Source organism: Mobula birostris, chromosome 2 (genome assembly GCF_030028105.1).
Source record: "Mobula birostris isolate sMobBir1 chromosome 2, sMobBir1.hap1, whole genome shotgun sequence".
In the NCBI taxonomy this organism is placed as follows: domain Eukaryota; kingdom Metazoa; phylum Chordata; class Chondrichthyes; order Myliobatiformes; family Myliobatidae; genus Mobula; species Mobula birostris.
Genome location: NC_092371.1, coordinates 163,854,665 through 163,874,800, shown reverse-complemented (window position 1 = coordinate 163,874,800; position 20,136 = coordinate 163,854,665). Strand labels below are relative to the sequence as shown.

General features: G+C 43.5%; 1 protein-coding gene across 11 annotated transcripts in view; it reads right to left on the bottom strand.

Annotated features, from left to right (window-relative positions):
• Positions 1-7,411, bottom strand: part of dst (dystonin) — a 603,331-nt gene extending 595,920 nt beyond the window's left edge. For 6 of the 11 annotated variants that reach the window (XM_072250690.1, XM_072250693.1, XM_072250708.1 and 3 more), the window contains exon 1: positions 5,448-5,594. In XM_072250690.1, coding sequence (XP_072106791.1) covers positions 5,448-5,547 — 100 coding nt within the window. In that variant the 5' untranslated portion in view covers positions 5,548-5,594. Of the gene's footprint in view, positions 1-5,447; positions 5,595-6,778; positions 6,987-7,344 lie in introns of those variants that run through there. The other 5 variants (XM_072250685.1, XM_072250715.1, XM_072250746.1 and 2 more) reach the window with 1 other exon arrangement.
• Between the last annotated feature and the right edge of the window lie 12,725 nt (positions 7,412-20,136).

Here is a 20,136-nt window from a genome sequence, read left to right as displayed (position 1 = left end):
AGAAAATCAATCTGAGTAGTATATGGTGATATATACATACTTTATTTAGATTAGATTATGAGGACACTCAGTCCTCGTTTATTGTCATTTAGAAATGCATGCATTAAAAAATGATACAATTTTCCTCCAGAAAGATATCACAAGAAACCAAGACTAAAACTGACAAAACCACATAATTATAACATATAGCTACAACAGTGAAAAGCAATACTGTAACTTGATAAAGAGCAGACCATGGGCATGGTTAGAAAGTCTCAAAGTTCCGATAGCCTCATCATCTCATGCAGATGGGAGAAGGGAGAAATTCTCCCTGCCGTGAGCCTCCGAGTGCCGCAAACTTGCCAATGCCGCACCATTGGAAGCACCCGACCGCAGCGGACTCTGCGTCCGTCCGAAAACTTCGAGCCTCCGACCAGCCCCTCCGACACTGAGCACCAAGCACCATCTCTGCCGAGCACTTCAACCCCGCCCCGGCTGCTGAGCAACAAGCAAAGCCGAGGACTCGGGACCTTCCCCTCCGGAGATTCTGGACCACACAGTAGCAGCAACAGCAAAGCAGGCATTTCAGAAGTTTCACCAGATGTTCCTCCGTGCTCTCACGTCTGTCTCCATCAAATCAGGATTGTGCACGGCACCCTACTTGACAGTTAACAGACACCAACAGCAAGATGGCCGCTGCGAGCTGCATCGCGCTGCCATCTTCTCCTCCTATTCTCACTTTGATAATAAGTTAACTTTGCACTTTGAGCAGGACACCTGAAGATCAACTGTGAGGGTCTAACATGAACTTCAAGTTCATCAATCAACGTTGCATTCACACTTAAGTGTAAAGAGGGAAGCTACATTTTGAAACTCATCTGGACAAGACACAAGCACAGACTTCATTGCTGAGATACATGTACATCAAAACAAAAAGCCAAGATTCCACTTCTAATGCATCATACAATTTTTCCCCCCACCCTTTGAGAACACAGCAACTGCTGTTTCCACAGCTGACTCTCTGTTAGTTACACTGAGCAACAGCTGAAACCAAATCTAATTTTGATCATTTACATCTTAATCCAGTTTAAAACTTGGATGGAAATGTGAACATGCCCATTTCTCAGCAATCAAGGCAGTGATCCTGGTACCTTCCGATAACCATTTACACTCGGTGACCACTTTATTCAATACCTCATGTGCCTAATAAATTGGCCACTGAGTGCATGTTCTTAGTCGTCTGCTGTTGGAACCCATCTACTTCAAGATTCAACATGTCTCAAGTTCAGAGAGGCTCCTCAGCTCACTAGATACATGGTTATTCCAGTTACTGTCGCGTTCCTCTCAGCTTGAACTAATCTGGTCATTCTCTCTGATTTCTCTTATTAACAAGCAACACACACAAAATGCTGGTGGAACGCAGCAGGCCGGGCAGCATCTATAGGAAGAAGTACAGTTGACTGTACCTCTTCCTGTAGATGCTGCCTGGCCTGCCGCGTTCCACCAGCATTTTGTGTGTGTTGCTTGAATTTCCAGCATCTGCAGATTTCCTTGTGTTTGCGTCTCTTATTAACAAGGTGTTTTCCCTAACAGAATTGCCACTCACTAAATTTTTTTTTTGTACCATTCCCTGTAAACTCTGGAGACCGTTGTATGTGAAAATCAGAGATCAGCAGAGTCTGACGTTCTCAAACCACCCTGTCTGGGACCAACAATCATTCCACAGTCAAAGTCACTTAGAATGCATTTCTTCCCCATTCTGATGTTTGGTCTGAACAACAACTGAACCTCTTGACTATGTCTGTATGCTTTTATGTACTGAGTTGCGGCCACATAGTTGGCTGATTTGATATGTACAGGTGTACCTAATAAAGTGGCCACTGAGCGGGAAAGGCATCTTTAACTAGTGAAACAAACATCCTAAGTGAGCAGAATCTCTTGTGTTTAATCTTTACCTTTGTCTCCTGTGCAATGCCTTGAGACACCTGGTAAAGATTTCTCACTGTGCTTCTGAAGGAGCTGTTTAGACAGGTGACTTATACTTGGTCAAAGACCAGGAAGTGACAGCTTCAACCCATCTCAGTAAGACACCAAACTATTAAATTAATGGTTCACAAGTGTGTGCCACCACAATTGGGGAGGGATATACTAACCTTGAAAATATTGCAACACAGTTTTTTCAGAATGATACCTGGACTTATTATTATAGAGACATAATACGAACACCTAGAAAAATATTACCACAATTATTATACATTATATTGTAGAAGCGATTATACAAACTGATTCAGTTCTCCCTGGAATTCAGAAAACTAAGTAATGATTAGATTTTTTCCCCCAAGATGTCTGGTTGAATGAATGCAGAGGGAGAAAAAACAATTTCACTGCTCCAGGAAACAAAACCAGAAAGATTGAAAATTAAGAGCCAGACGTTTCGGGATGGGTCAAAAATGTGACATACCCAGAGGATCAAAGTAGTTTCAAAATTTCCTTTCTGCAAATGGCACTCGATGCTAGGAGGATTGTTTACTCTAAACTCCAAGTTTGACAGGTTTTTGCAATCAAAGACCTCAAGGGATATGGTACAAAGGTTGGGGGAGGGTGGAAATATAGTGTTAGATTACACATTAGTTATGATATGTCAGAAGTTTTCAGAGCTAAAACGCTGACCTTTGTTCCTACACAATGCAGTTTTCAACAGTTTATCTATCAAGAAAAAAAAGCACCAGCTTTAGCAAATACTAAATGAGCCAGTCACCAGTTTCTTTGTTAATGAAACACTCCTGAAAAGGCTCAATTGGGGGTGACAACTTAGTTTTATTTAGAGATACGGCACAGTAACGGGATTTTCTGGGCCAACAAGCCCATTCCACTCAAGTATACCATGTGACCAATTAATCCACTAGCCTATAGGACTTTAGCAATGTAGGAGGAAACCAGAGCACCTGGAGGAAACCTACAAGGGGCGAAGTACAGACTCCTCGCAGTCAGCGGAGAGAAGTGAACCCAGGTCGCTGGCACTGTAATAGCACTAACTAGCCACCATGCCACTGTGTCGCCCCAAATGGTGATCTGTGCCAGAAAGGAATACCACCTCAACTCTGGTGGAATTGGTGACCACTGTAGTGACCATGAAAGGAACACAATAGGAGAAAATCAACCCCAGTTATTGTACAGTGACCCCTCCAGCGAAGAGTTTCTGTGAAGTCATTAGCAAAGGGTTTCATCCACAGCAGGTGTCAAGGCGACATCCATCATGAAGGACCCTCGGCATCCAAGGCACACCCTTTCTGATTACTACCATCAGGGAGGAGATAAAGGACCCTGAAGACACACATTCAATGCCTTAGGAATAGTTTCTTCCACTTCACCATCAGATTCTGAATGGTCCATGGACACTTACTCACTATTTCACTCACAAGAGATTCTGCAGATGCCAGAAATCCAGAGTAACACATACAAAATACTGAGGAACTCAGCAGGTCAAGCAGCATCTCTGGATTTTATTCTCCATATTCTTGTATCTCTAAATAGACACTCTATTTTGCTCTCTTTTTGCATTATTTAAGTTCAAGTTCAGGTTTATTGTTATTCAACTATATACATGTATACTATAAACAAATCAACATTTCTCCAGACCAAAGTGCACAACACGGTATATACATGTAACTCACAAACACATAGGAATATTACCATTAACAAATAATAAAATATATTCCAGAAAAGTGCTATGTAGCATAAGGTGCATTTACAACACAAGTCAAAAAGCAAACAGTATATCCCTACTGGCTACTCGCTAATACTTATTTATTTTAGTAACTAATGATAATTTTTAATGCACTGCTGCCACAACACATTTCATGACATATGCCAAAGATAATAAACCTGATTATGACTGCTACCGACACTTGTAAATGCTGAGAACTTAGTCAAGGTGCCAGAAACCTGTCAATAGTAAAAGTGTCAAATCAAGCATTGGACAGAACCTTCTGTGGACTGACAAGAAACTCAGTGATAGGGTGTGGTGAGAAAAAAGAATTGTGCCTTTTCCTCTGTATCACGTCATGGATTATGCATAACTGCTCCGATGTAAATCAATAGTCCTTTGTCAATTAAAGCCAACAGAACAACCGTTCCTAACAGATAAGATTCCATTACAGTACTTATAGACAGGCTCTGTTCAGCTTTAACTCCGCTGTGGATGCGCCCAAGCCTGGCTGCGGAAAGGAGGACGGTTGGGCTCAGGGCTAGCATTTCCCATCCCATAAAAACCCAGAGCTACAGAAATAACAGCTGAAGCTCCAAAGATCTCATCCCTGGGAGAGGAAGGATTTTCGACACAAGAAGATGGGCTACACCTGGAAACAACTTGAAAGACTTGCCCAGGACAGAGGACTCAGCCTGCGCCCCAGAAGGGGTGATGGGCTTACCTAAGTATGCCTATTCAGCTTTAGAGATATAGCGTAGATACATCGGCAAAAAGATATATCAAGAGCCAGAGAAAGTATGAAAATATACTAATAAACCCGGCGATATGTTTTGATTCAGAACAGACTGTCTGAAAGGATAAAGGAGGGAAAACTCAACAGTAACTTTCAAAAGTGAATTGGACAAAGGCTGTGAAGTTGAGAAAATTACACACCCGGGGCTGAAGAGCCGAGGGAATTGAACTAGCTGGATAACCCTTCAAATATCTGGCAAAAGGCATACCATCAGAACGACCTCCCATATTGTACTAATCCGTGATTCTATTATACATTCCTCCCATCAACCTGCCAACGCAGTTGCAGTAATGCCGCCTCAGCTATTCCCCTCTGCATTTCCAGCGCCCTAAACAGCAGCCTCGCGTGTACATAACCGCCTGTCAGGTCAATTTTACAGTGAAGAACAAAAGATGTCGAGTCATTCTCCCCCCATGATTTCAGAATTGATCCAATGACTAAGCAGAGCCATCAGCTCGCACAACCGTTCCGCTCTCTCCCAGTGCACAATCTCAAATGCAACAGTTTGAGGTGCCTGCTTACAGTCGCACAGCCCAGCGGCAGTTAAGGCCGTTTGACTGTCATCAATAAGGGCCTCAAGTATGACATATCAGGGGCCAAGTGACAATGGCAGATCTCTCCAAATAATCTGACCCAGATGATGGGGAGGAGGAGGGGGAGGGGTGTCTGATCAAACTGACGCACCGCACTAAATGATGTTTCATATTATTTATAGACTCTTACAGTATGGAAAATATCAAATTTTTAAAAAAATTCAGACGGGCATCAGAAAGCAAAGGCCGGCAGAAATAAATCTCAGTCTTTTCACTTATATTTATGTAACACATACACGCAACAAATTCTGTGTCCACCTGAAAAGCGAGCCGGGACTGCAGTGTTGTCATGATTGCTCCGGCTGGTGGGCCATTAGGTTGGGAAATAACGGGACACTGAACCGTTAGCTTAAGCCAGTCAAAGAGGATTTACCTTTATACCGCTCCAACACGTTCTCGTAAGCCTGCAGATACTCCAATTCAGCGGCGTAGTAATAGGCAGCAGGTGTGAAGCCTGGGGTGTAGCCTGCCATGGGTGCCGGAGGGCGACAGAGCGCGGCCGGGGTGCAGCTCCCGTCTCTCCAGCTGTAACTCCGGCTGCGAGCAGGCGGCGCCGGCAGCCGGGGGGCGGGGGTTGACAGCAGCTCTGCAAGCACCACCCTCCGGCCCGGCTGCACCAATAGCGGGAGGCGGCCCTGCCCCCCATTCTCCGGCGAGGGCTACGTCTCTCCCGGTCCCGCTTGGGCCGAGAGCGGAGCCGCGACCCCTTCGCACCCCACGGCTCCAGCCACCGCCATGCTCCCCTCCGCTCACTGCGTTAGCAAAGAGATTTTGCATCCATAGGCAGGGAACCCCTGCCGCTCACTGTTAAAGTGCAGCGATCTCTTATGTGTTAAACAGAACCGCAGAAGATGGCGTGGGAACACTCCCCTGCCTTGCTTGCGGTGAGCTGCAGGATCCCGCCGCACCTGACGATGCGGAGAAAGCGGTGGGGACTCAATCCATTCGGGTTCTGCCCTCCCCACTTCTTCGCAAGCATAAGATCAGTGGGAATCCGGCGAGCAGATTGCAAGAAATCCCCTAATATCCATAATAATTGACGGTGACATTCTTGGTGGGAACTGGGCGAGTTTGGATGGGTAAACAATCGGATGCACACCTGATTTCACCCCGGGCTACAAACGCACAATGCTGGAGGAACCCAGCGGGTCGGTTCACCCGGTTTGCCTGTCTGGGTTACTCGAGGGGAAAGGTGAGAGGAATACGTGGGAGGTCAACCCCTGGCCTGCTTTCAAATTACATTATTATATATTGCATCTCGTGACAGGATACTTATTAGTCGACCTGTCTTGGCACTCGTTAGTTTAATATAAAGCAGCATTCCATTGTATTATAATGCATAGTGGTAGATGGCATCAAATCAACCTGCTCTGCTGTGTAAGTATCAATAAAGGCGACAAAACACTCCTAGTTATTTCAAATCGGCCGACGACTCAGTATCAAACAGATCAAATAAAGGAGGGGATGGGTATGTGATCGCAATAGAAATACATGGAACTAAAAACACGGTGCACTGTCCGCCGGCTTTCCTTAGCAATCTTCCTGAACTAATGCACAGTTGCAATTCAATTATGGCTTCAAGCCAAACGGAAGGAAATTAAATTAAAATCATGTAAATAGCAGAATCAATCTCTAACGTGCCGTAGTAAATGCCCTCGTAGTACAGTGCAGATTTTAATTTACAGTCACGGAGAAAGCCCTCACCGGCTATCCTGAGAACGGCTCTTTCAGCGGGGTCCAACACCGACCCTCCTTGAATCTTTCTCTTGGACCTCTCGTGCTTCGGCAGGTTCCAGGGCAGGGTGTCCCCGGGAGCTGGCGAGACGGTCCCTGATCTTTGGCCAAAATCATCCTCTTCGTCCGAATAATCGGCAGAAGACATGGAACAGGGGCGAGAGCTGCTCGCGACACTCTACACGGAGGCAGGGGAGAAGGGGTTGGGGGTGGGATGGAGGGTGGCGGAGGGGAGGAAGCAGGCAGACAAAAGATCAAATGAAACACACACTACTATTGGCTGGCAAACGGACAGTAGGATCGGTTTTAAACAAACACACATTCACAAAAATAAAATTGGAACTAAATCCTCTCACCTCTGCCTCATTGCAATTAATAGACTTTCACTTTTGATACGGCATGATTTCAAGATACACGGTAACCGCTTTCTTATCACCGATAGATACTTAAACGCCATGAACGAAGAGGGAGGGGGTACGTTTTTGCTCGCAATAAATCTGTATTTGTCTCCCCCATCAGGGCTAAGGTAGACTTACCATGGCGCTCAGAAAACAATTCCACACGAACTGTTCTTTCCTTGAAGGTTTCTGATATTTTTTCAACAATGAGTTTTTTTCTCTGTTGCCAAGACAGAGAGTGGGGGAGAAATACCACGCCCAGGCAGTCGTGTTGTGAGTCTCCCCTGATGTTTAGCGGAACGTCGGCTTGCAATCCCTCCCTGGAGTATGCAACGCTAAGGAAGTGAGTGATTTTTAAATCAGTCACTGCACCTTAACGATGCGTTGACATCAAAAGAAGCCAAGTCAGTACACGGAGCCTGCAGTTCCGGTTAATGCTATGCTGGGTTCAGTGCATCATTCTCTGACTCGCCAGCTCGTTTCAGGGATGTTTTTTCCTCTCTCATTCTAACAATGTCTTTTGTTTATTCTAAGGATTGGTCACACATCATCAGCATTAATGTCTAAGGATTTCCCTCCGCCCTACTGCAACATCGTGCAAATCTGTTAACGTCTTCCTTGCCCTCCTCACCCAATTCACCAATTTAGCAACTTGTGTTTGTCGGTCAGCCGACCCCGGCTCCCCGCCCAGCCGAAAGCCCGCGGCTTCCCGTGGATTGGCTGAGACCGAGCGTCAGTCTCTGCAATGAGAGTGACGCCTCTGACAGTCACAGTCAATGACTCGCGTCCCAGACTGGCCGCATCGGAGAGGTAAAACAATGCACAAAGGAGGGGGATGCACACAGAGAGAAATCGAGAACTGCGGCCAATCGACTCCCTCCCCCAAAACAAGAATCGGCTGGGCACCACGGTGGATAAATGTGGGAATGAAGATGAAGACGAGAATGTGTCAAGATTTGTCTGTTTTGTGTTCGTAACGTATAGTATAGTAGCATTGTAATGGTTTGAATTTATAGTAAACGTATTTTTGTAAACAAAAGCAAGAGGGTGGCAGCTGACTATATTCAGATAGTTAAATGGCGCAAAGGAGTGAGACAGCAGGATAGTTTCCACAAGAGGCTGAATGTCTTGTTGCTTTACTATAGCTTTGTGATACTCTGCTTCCACCCCTACATAATACCGGGATTGGAACATGCCAGAATCATCGGTCAGGACTCAATTTTGTCACTCAGAGTCACAGCGCCAAAAAGGCCATTCCGTCACATTGTTCCACATGCCAGTGTGAGCGTACGCGTGTGTGTGTGTGTGAGGGAGAGAGAGAGAGAGAGTGTGTGTGTGTGTGTGTGTGTGTGAGTGTGAGAGAGTGTGTGTATGTGTGTGTGTGAGAGAGAGAGTGTGTAACACAAACGCCCCCTTCTTCACACACAAGGATTCTACCTCTTTTTCCACTCGAAGCGGGAACTGTGGAAAAGTACGGCAGGAGTGGAGGGTCAGACGGAACCGTAGTGAATAACCCTCCTGCATGCTGTGTCCCTTGGCTTTAACTCTAAAAGGCTTCCTTTTCTGTTATGCCCGCGCTTGCTGGCCGTACACCTACACCGCAGGTCTGAATATTCAAATACTTATTTCTCTCACACCACAAAATCAATTAGTAAATTTGAGCGTGGGAAAATGTCAAATTCCACCCTTTAAATCTGCACAATAAACGATACTCTGTTATTAAATTCATAATTCATTACACCTGGGCATGTTTTGAGGGCAGACTCTGGTCTGAGCCGCCGATTCTTGCTGCTGGGTAGATCTGTCACGCAACAGATTGATCACGTGTAGGGCTTCAAATTTGTGCTACAGAGCAGTGTCAAGTTCGACTGTCGAATCTTCTTTTGACCTTCGCGAGGTTAGTCAGCAATCGACTAATCAATTAAACAACTTTTTGAAAAGAATCAATGGCTCCGTGGGTCTTCCGCAAATGTCATAGCCCTGAATCATTAACTTTGTCTCTGTCCAATCCAAGTAATAGCATTACAGGTGTAAATACAAGAAGCCACATGAGAGGTTGGTTCTGTTATCTTGTGTCTTATATAATAACGCAATAGGAACAGACGGTAAAGAAGCCGGTTGCTCTTTGAAAGTCTTCCTTTTCCTATTCTCTGTAATCCTACATTTTTCCCTTTAAGGCAATATAATACACACTTCAATATATGATAATTATTTAACTTTCATCTTGTGATTATTTTCCCACTGGGGTTTGTCGAGAGCTTTGGATTATTGAACCAGTAGGTACAAATAATTGCTAATATCCTCATACGCCAGTGAAATGGGAAATAATAAAATACGAGTATCTAATGGCTCAAACAAATATTTCAAACCCTGAGATCTCAACAGTGAAGTGTATGAAATATTTGCTTGAGCCATGGCAGTTTTTGTGTTTTGGAGAAATATCTGAAGTGAGCGACTGGAGTATATTATCTATAAGTTTATTCACCTGGAGTTCAGAAGAATGAGAGGAGGGATCTCATTGAAATCCTTCAAATATTGAAAGGCCTGGATAGAGTGGATGTGGAAAGATATATTTCCTATAGTGGGGGAGTCTAGGAGTGGAAGACAAGGCCGCAGAACAGAAGGGCAGCCCTTTAAAACATAGAGGGGATTCTTCAGCCAGAGGATGGTGAATATGTGCAATTTATCGCCACAGATAGCTGTGGCAGCCGAGTCATTGGCTGTATTTAAAATAGAGGTTGATAGCTTCTTGATTAATGAAGGTGTCAAAAGTTACAGGTAGAAAGGCAAGAGAATGGGGTTGAGAGGGATAATAAATCAGCCGTGATGGAACGGCGGAGGGGTCTCGAAGGCCTGAATAACCTAATTCTGCTCCTATGCCTTCCAATTTTATGGTATTACGGCGTCACCAATTTCTCTTTTGATAAAATACCTCCAGCCAAACCCATGTCCATTCCAGCACTTTAAAGCATTTGCAAACGTCAATATAGGCATGCGTGAGTATCAAATGGGCCCCTGTCCGATACTCACAGCTCTGCGCGTTGGAGTTCCCTGCACAGAGTGATAAAACTCCGCCTGCACCCTGCTGCTCCTTTTCACCTTTCTTCTTCTTACAAGATGTTCCTGGTCACTCTCGGGTATCTCCACCAGAGGTTTGGAGTCGTCGGACACCCGCATCCTGCAGGTCCTCCGGCCGCGTCGCGGACTGTGTCTGAACCCCTAAAGAGACGCAACAACACAGGGGCAGTTTTATTCATGAAAAGGTTTACTCTGCCACCGCCAACAGCCACGCCTAACATGACTCTGCATCATTGCTTCATCCTACTGCAATGACGAACTGAGCAGTTTGGTTTCCACGCACCGCACCACACCACTTGTACACAACAATTGCTCAGCACACCTTAAACAGGTAAAGATACTGGGACGCAAAATCATCACTTCACACACATGGTGCAACCATGCATTTTCTAACCATTTAGTGATGATAAATGAAATGAAAATGGGCCACTACGGTAAAGTAGTGGTTAGCGCAACGCCGTTACAGCTCTGCACATTGGAGTTCGGAGTTCAATTCTGGTGTCGTAAGGAGTTTGTACGTTCTCCCCTTGACTGCATGGGTTTCCTCCGGGTGCTCTGGTTTCCTCCCACAGTCCAAAGACATACCAGTTGGTAGATTAATTGGTCAGCGTAGACTGTCCTGTGATTAGGCTAGTGTTAAATGGGTGGGTTGCTGGCCGCTGTGGCTCTTGGGTCAGAAGGGCCCGTTCTGTGCGGCATCTCTAAATACATAAATAAATAAACAAACAAACTAATAAAACATGACAACATGAGTGAGCAAGTTTAAATAATAGACGGAATTTGGTGTGGGAAAATGTGATGTTACCAATAGCTGATTTTGTGGCTCTGATAAATTGAATATCATTTCAAAGACGTCCCTTTCACAAAAGAATGCTAGCAGACACACAGAGGATGCTGGAGGAAACTCAGAATTCATGGACGGGAATAGCCAGTCGGGGTTTCGAGCTGAGCTCTTTCATTTTGGCCTGCTAGCCCTTGCTCACGGAGGACCAGCAGCGCTGCGCTGCCTGTGCACGGCGGAGTAACCAGTTCTCCCTGTGCACGGTCTGCGTTTCGGCTTCAGCCCGCGGTCAGAATCCAGCCCTGAGCGAAGCTGATCGTTGCAACTTCAACCTGCACATGAATGCAGGATTCCACTGACGATGCCACGTTCAGTACAACTAAATTTATTTTAATTTAAACTCTTAATATCAATCTGAACTGTAGTTTCTCTCAAAATGTAAAATTCTAATATGTTTTCATATTCAAATAATGAGTTAGAAAGCTTTTTACCGGTAGTATTTGTGGTAGCTTTGTGGTCAACCAAGATTACTCCGTTGCACAAGATCCCCTTCTTGATCACCGCATCCCCCTCCCACCGCCCCCGCGCTTGATGACATTCGTGATTTCGTGGTTGGGCAACAGAGTACAGCGCAGTACGGATGCTTTGGCCGACAATGTTGTGACAATCTATTAACCTGCTCTAAGATCAATCTAACTCTTTGCTGTCCCATAACCCTCTGTTTTTCTTTCATCCGTGTGACTATCTCTTAAATGTCCCTAATGTATCCGTTTCTACCACCACCCTGTCAGTGCATTCCACACATCCACCACTCTCTGGGCAAAAAAAACCTTATTACTGATATCCACAACTATACTTTCCTCCAATCACCTTAAAGCTATGCCCCTTTGTATTAGCCATTTCTGCCCTGGAAAAATGTCGCCCTGGAATAATATCATCTCTTATCATCTTGTGCACCTCTATAAACAAGCTCTTTGAAATTCCCCAGCTTCTCTCCACCCTAGCTCTGGAATCTTTTCTGGTCCCAGGGCATTCCAAGATGCCTGTAGTCCTCCACATCTGGTCTCTGACCGTCATTCGGTTGTCTGGGCCCTACAATTCATCAATTCCACCCCCAAAGCTTTTCCACTTCCTCCTCCTGCTCCAAACCTGTCTGACTAAGCTCTTGGTGACCTCCCGTAATAAGTCGGCGAGCAATATTTTTAAAAACTACTTAACATGCCTGCTCGACATCTGTGGTCCACTAGAGGCAGCGACCATTACAGAATTTGCGCTTCCAAACTTGGCCACTAGAGGGCGAAGGGAGATGCTGGGGGAGACTGCGAGGGCAAATAAAAAGAATCTACTCCTTGGATGTAAGCAGTGCTGGGCTTTCACAAGGATGGAACAATGGTTTCCTGCCTCTCCCTCAGAGCCTTGGCTATGCCCTGAATAGCCCTGGTGCAGTCAGGATATCCATAAGAACTGAAGGTTAAGGACTAACGATACTAATACTAAAGTTCAAAGTAAATGTATTATCAAAATATGTATACGTTACCATATACTATCCTGAGATTCATTTTTGCAGGCATTCACAGTACAACAAAGCAATACGAAACAATCAATGAAAAACTCTACACAAAGACTGACAAACAACCAATATGCAAAAGAAGACTGTGCAAATAAAAAATAAATATTAAATAATAAATAATATTGAGAACATGAGCTGTAGAGTCCATAAAAGTGATGGTTTACTATTACTAAGTCGAATGCACTGCTCTGAAGGGCACTATATGAGATCATTCTTACCCTCGGCTGTTAGACTCATTAGTCAACCTATAGCCAGGAAAGTGATGACCTCCTCTTTCCCACTTCTCTTCTAATATTTCTGTGATATACAAATTCAGATTAAATCTTAACTATTTGGTTATTTGTTTCTCCACTCAAGGGGTTTCATATGGATTTGCTTGCTTACTTATGATCTCCACAATAAGCTGAATACTCTCCATCTACACTGCCTCATGCTATGGTTCTATGTTATTGATCAACACAGTACCGTCCTTTATAAATTAACCTATAGAATCGTTTCCCCTTCCCTTCTTCATGTTCTTCTTTTGAAGGGGTTAATGCAAGGGGATTGTGGAACAAAATATACTTTCTGTGCTGATCTAGTCACAAAAGGCAGGTACCACTATTTCTCATTTTAAAATTCCAATTCATTTACTTGTCAAGTTAAATAAAACACTTGCATTTACGTATTACTTTTCACAATATCCGAAAGTGTAGTGATCTACTATTTTGTATAGGGGTAGCTATTTGTACAGAAGAAGCATCCATGCACAGGAATGTGGTCATAATTGGATAATGTACGTTTAGATATCTCCCAAAATCCTTCAGATCCACTGGAAAGATAATCAAGCCAAAGTCAACATCCTCTCTCAGGCTAATAATAGTCATCGACCACTAAAGCACTGAAACAGGCCCTTCAACCCATCTAGTCTGTGCTGACCTGGTCTTCTGCTTGTCCCATCTACCTGCACCTGGATCTTAACCCTCCAAACCCCTTTCATCCATGTACCAATCCAAACTTCTCTTACGGGTTACAATTGAACCCACATCTATCACTTCTCATTGTAGCTGTTCCGCATCACACCACCCTCTTGAGGGAAGAAATTCCCCCTCAGATTCCCCTTAAATATTTCACCTTTCACCCTCAACTTGTGACCTCCAGTTTTAGTCTCACCCACCTTGAGGAGAAAGACCTTGCACGGATTTACCCTATCCATACCCCTCATAATTTTGTATACCTTTATAAGATCACCCTCATTCTCCTACACTCCAGGGAACAATGTCCTAGCACATTCAACCATTCCCTTATAACGCAAAATCCGGCAACATCCTTGTAAATTTTTCTCTGAACTCTTTCAAGCTTATTGATATCTTCCATGTAGGAGGTGACCTGATCTGCACACATACTCCAAATCTGGCTTCACCAGGGTTGTGTTGAATCCTAGTTACCCTCAGGTGACTCCATAGTGCAGACCAGGTCATTCACATGCCTGACAGCAGACTCTTGAAAGAGACAATCTATTCTGAGCTCTGTCATGGGAAGAAACTACTGGGTAGACCGAGGAGATGATGAATGAAAGGGGATCTTTGAAGAATAAGAGAGAAATCTCATAGAAACATACAAAATTCTGAAAAGGATAGAGGCAGGAATCTTGTTTCCATGGGTAAGCGAGACTATAACCAGGAGCATAGCCTCAACATTCAGGGGAATAGATTTAGGATAGAGATGAGCAGAAACTGCTTTTCCCAGAGACTGGTGAATCTGTGGAACTCTCTGTCCAGGGAAGCAGTAGAGGCTACCTCATTCGTTATATTTAACACACAGTTAGATAATGCATGTTTCTGCATAACAGGGGAATTAATATTAACAGATAATAAAAAGCATTTTGTAGACCTATAAGTTGACATAACGTGCATATACACATGTAATTAAATGTACAACAATATAATGCTAATTTACTGCTGTTTTCTAAATAAAATAAAAATAAATAAAATCATTGACTTAATGGTGGGAGTGTTGTCACTGAGTCAGCACTGAACTTGTGGAGAGTGAATCGGGGGCAGAGTATGGGTGCTGTTAGTAAATGATCTCTCTGTACATGTAAATTTTGCCTCATCTGCACCCCTCACACAATAGCACAATGTCAAAGTGATTATACAACACATATATTTCCCTTTTGGGGGACTTTATAGGTCAGTGTGGTTTCCAAGACAAATTTTTTACAAAACATTGTTTGCATCTGGGATCAGGGAAATCTGTTGAAGGGGATTGATGTTAAAGATGTGATGAGATTGATCTTCTGTGAATTAAACATAATTACAAGTAGACATTTATGACCATTCCCTCGTGTATTCTTGCAACCCTTATTTATGGTTAACTGGGTCAGAATTTGATTTCTCTCTCATTAGTAAAGCAGATTATAACCTTTTTCTATCTTACGTCACCGGTCAACAGAAAAGGCAGCAGCTGCTGGAAGCATGTATCATTCTCTTCTCCAGACATAGCACTTATCAGTTATTGGGCAATTAGGAAGGAAAAATGTTCATTATTTTGAACAAAATGGTAAGCATTTAAAAAATACAAATTAGATTTTTTTGCATTAAATATTAAATATTCTAGTGATGATTTAGAAGCTACTAATTATATATTTTATTTTCTAATTATTATAGTAATAAGACCATAACACCATAAAAATAGCAGAGTTAAGCCATTTGGCCCATCATCTGCTCTGCCATTCCAACAGGGCTGATTTATTATCCCTCTCAACCCCATAACCCTTGACACACTTACTAATAAAGAACCTATCAACCTTCACTTTAAATATACCCATTTTCCAACAGAATTGGCTACAAGAATCTGCAAAATCTGAAAACAAAATTAACCACAGCACTGGAGAAATTAGGTTCAGGTCCACTTAATGAGAAATACCCATGTTGTGGATCGAGTGGAATCCACTTCCAGTGTCCAGCTTTGACCAGATATGATAAGCTTGCATTTACATCTGCATCTGCCTTTAATGGTGTCCTCAGGTTCATCTATAATAGGATCTCTGTGGTTTATTTGGTGCATCTGCTACACATACCACTTTTCACAACATCTTAACCGGTTGTATCATTATCTGGTATGCAAGGACCCCGATCATCCAGGACATGTCCTCTTCTCATTGCTACCTTCAGGGAAGAGATACAGAAGCCCAAGGACACAGACTCAATGTTTTAGGAATAGCTTCTTCCCCTGTGCCATCAGATTCCTGAATGAACATTAAATCACCTATGAATACTACCTCACTATTTTTGCTGTCTTTTTACATTAATTAATTTAATTTATTTATATATATGTGTGTGTGTATACATTTTAATAATAATTAGTAGTTTTTATGTAATCCACCATACTGCTGCTGCAAAACAATAAATTTTATGACATATGCCACTGATATTAGGGTGGCAGAGTGGAGATACCAAAGGAGGTGCAAGGTGTTCCTTCCCTCTGCTAGCCTGCAGGTCACCATTGGACCACATGCAGTACCTACTTAGCCTCTCAATCAAGGTCAGGTGAAGCCATGGGAGCAGTGGTGGATGGTTTTGTGAGCAGGAGGCCCATCTCACAAGTCCCAGTGGTTTATGTGACCACTGACGCCAGGCAGAAAATCTCTGAAGAGTATTGATAATGGTTGGGGTCACCTGTCTTGTTAAGACACTTCTGTAGAAAAATTTGCCAAGGACGATCATGGTCAAGACCATGATCGCTCATGTTATGCACGACACATAATGGTGATGACGATGATGTCAATGATATTAAACTTGATTCTGATTCATTTCAATAAGCGTGTATTTTATTTCTCTGGAAAACTAACTCTCACTGCAGTACTGAGGGAACATGACTTTCTGAGACATACATCTTTCGGATATGACCTTGAATCAAAGCCTTCACAGGTGGCTCTAAAAATCACATGGCATCAAATCAAAGAAATATAAGGAAGTGTCCTGGTCAATGTTCCTCTGTTAATTAACGTCACTAAAAACTTATTAACTCTTCACTATCACATTCATCCTTGCAGAACTGTCTCATTTCTAACCTCACAACGCTGATACAACTCAAGAGCACATTTTTGCCTGTAAAGGAGTCTGAGACATCCTAAGCAGAAGAAAAGTCTATAGAAATGCAAGTTTTTCTATTTTTCTTTAATAATTGACTGGAGGTTTTCCCAATTGTGGATCCTATCAGCAAGCAGAAAATAAGGGCGTTCGTCTTCTTCATACAGATTGGATTTGAGAGGTGAACTCACCCTGTCTTGAGTATCCCTACATATCTTTACACCAGAGCAACTCCATATTTTTAATCAATTTCCCTGCAATCTTAAACAAGCAGCTCACCTGTTTATTGTCTGCTCATACATTTGGGATACTAATAGAACCTGAGGCACAATTTATTCTGTTTCTCAATAACCTATTGTGATAAGAATGTGACCTCATCAATGATAAACCAAATTGAAATATGGAATTAAATGATAATGTGGAATGTGTTACCTCCTCTTAGTCAAGCATCATATGGAGATACTCCACGTTTCCTCAATCCGAATGAAATCAGTGAAGGAGGTCATGTAGCTTGGAAGAGAAACAAAGTCGTGCCCTATGAACCACCCCCTGCCCATGCAAGGATGCCATGCTAGTTGAAGATGTAGTAGAAAGGGCCACTGTTAAGAAATAACAGTTAGAAATAACCATTAGATTTATAGTTAAATTAGAAAGGTTCACCACTGGATTGGAATGTCATGATTACTCACTGTTGAGTCATAGAATCATAATGTGCTGGTATTGGAGAGGGTCCATAGAATTGTTCACAAGAATGATCCCAGGAATTAAAGGGTTAATGTAAGCAGAGTATTTGATGGCTCTGGACCTGTATTCACTGGAGTTTAGAAGAGAATGAGTGTTGATCTAATTGATAACAATTGGATATTGAAAGGCCTAGATAGAATGGATGTGGAGAGGATGTTTTCTATTGAGGAGAAGTCTCAGACCAGAGGGTACAGTACCTTTAGAACAGAGATGAGGATGAATTTCTTTAGCCAGAGTGTGGAGAATCTATGAAATTCATTGCCACGGATAGCTGTGGAGGTCAAGTTATTGGGTATATTTTAAGTGGAGAGTGACAGATTCTTGATTAGTAAGGATGTCAAAGGTTGTGGGGAGACAGCTGGAGAATGGGGTTGAGAGGGATAATAAATCAGCCATGATGGAATGATGGAGCAGACTCGATGGGCCAACTAGTCCATGCTGGCCAAGATACCCAAGATGTCTCATCCCAGCTGGTCCTATTTGCCAGCATTTGTTGCACAACCTTCTACCTTTCCTGACCGTAGAACTTAGATATCTATTTTTATTAATCGAGGATGAAAATGCAATTATTTGGATGAAAAATAACAAAAATATTAATTAATGGATTTATTCTTCTGGTTTTCCCTTATGTATCCTGACAACAACGGACATGCTAAAGCACTATTCCTCTGGTAACACAAATAAAATGTTGGAGGAACTCAGTGGGTCAAGCAAGGAATAAACAGTCAATGTTTTGGGCCAAGATCTTTCATCAGGACCATTCCCCTGATAAAATGCCCAAAGCTGTTTCACCAGAGTAAATTCCAATGGAGCCTTAGAAGGAAGAACCTATGGCCAGAAGAGTTATTTGGGAGTATCTGAAAGGAAGAGCGAGGGGAAGATAATGAACTCCAAAGTAGGGCTAATGTCATGGTGGACACGGCGGGAAACCAGGAGGAATTTAAAAAGTTCCAAGACCTGAATGGGTTGTCAGACTGGAGAAGATTACAGGTACGGGGAGGGTCACGGCCATAGAGAGATTTGAAACCATGTTCCATCATGCAGAAGCAAGACGTTCATCTGATGATGCAGTACTGCAACCTGTAACGCTCTGACGTTTAGACTGAGATCGATTGTCCCTATCCTGCTTCAGCATCTTTCCCTTTCTCTCCTCTGGTTTAAAGGGCCTCAGGGGAACCCTCTCCCATTCCTGCGGAACGTGATACGCTCTGTCAGCAGAAGCAATGATTCGAGAAGTGAGTGGATTCCGAGATCCCGCTAACCATGGATAACGAGGGTCACCGGAAACGACACTTCTACCACAGGGTCAAGAGAACGCGACTCGCCCCGGCAGCTTGGGTGCCTCCGCTAGACTAACACTGCGATTACTGAGATTACAAAATTCACGACGTACAGCGTGGCAATGGTAATAAACCTGATTCTGATTTATTTCGGCTTTATTGATTTTGAATGAAGTTCCAGCTCCGTTTTGATGGAGTGGCCTTACATTGTATAATTTATATATATATATATATATATATATATATATATATATATATATATACACACACACACACACTAACCCACGCTCTCAGCTGGATCCCACCTAGGCATCCCTGTCTTTAGAGGGAGGTTGTCATTTCAGAACCACTTTAAATCTGGGTTATGTCTGTAAGTAAGTTTGCATGACCTTGTGTATAGAAAGCGATGATATACTGTAGATTGCTGTACCTCAGAACGGAAGTGCGATCTCATTCCTGCATCTGGGAGACAAAAAAAGAACATCGGGAATAAATAAGACTTATTACACAGTATCGAGTAACAGCGTAGTTTACGCAGACATCATAAAAATTGCACATTTCTTAGTTTAATTATAGATTTTAAAAAAGACCCTCAATTTGACAGTAATCGTTTATTCGCCTAGAATATAATCTCATGCAAAAAAAATGTCTGGATCACCAGCCGACGGTTGGTTTGATATAAGTTGATTTCTTTTAAAAATAACAACAACATTCCGTGGCTACCAGCCTCTTAAATCGGGGCGTGTGAAGGAGTGAGTGTTGCCGCAGTCTGGGATTTGTCTTCACTTTAAAGACACTGTATGCTTCTGCAGAGGCGTCTAGAAGTTTGGTAAATGTCTTCGGATGCACCAAATTTGACTTGAAATTCTACCCGGAGAACCTAGGCTTCAGAGGGCCTCGGAGGTGACACGGGACGGGAATTAGGATGCGGCGGGAGGGTGAGAAGGCGGAACAGAGAAAGGCGAAGGCACAGAAGAAAGTTTGGGCTGGGGAAGAGATGAGGGGCGTCGGCGAGCTGATGGGGTGGAGGGGAGGGTGCGGTGCAGAGGAGGTACCGGGACGGGGATGGAGTTAAAGGATAGAATTAGAAAGTGGTGACGACTTGGGTGGCGAGGAGGTCGAGGTTGGAGAGAGAAGGGAAAAGCCGGAGTACGACAGGACTAGGAAGAGGCGAGGAGCTGGACACGGGATGAGTTGGCGAGAGGACTGGTAGGAGGAAAGGGATGCAAAGGAGGAAGAGACTGGAGCGGAAGAGAATGGGACAGGCGGTCTGCTAACTGGAGACATGGGATGGGGAGAAATGGAGAAAGAGGTATGGGAGTTGGGGAGAGGGTGCGAGATGGGCACGGGGATTGGGAGAGGTGGTGGGAACAGCGCGGCGCGGGGAGGAGGCGAAATGGAAAC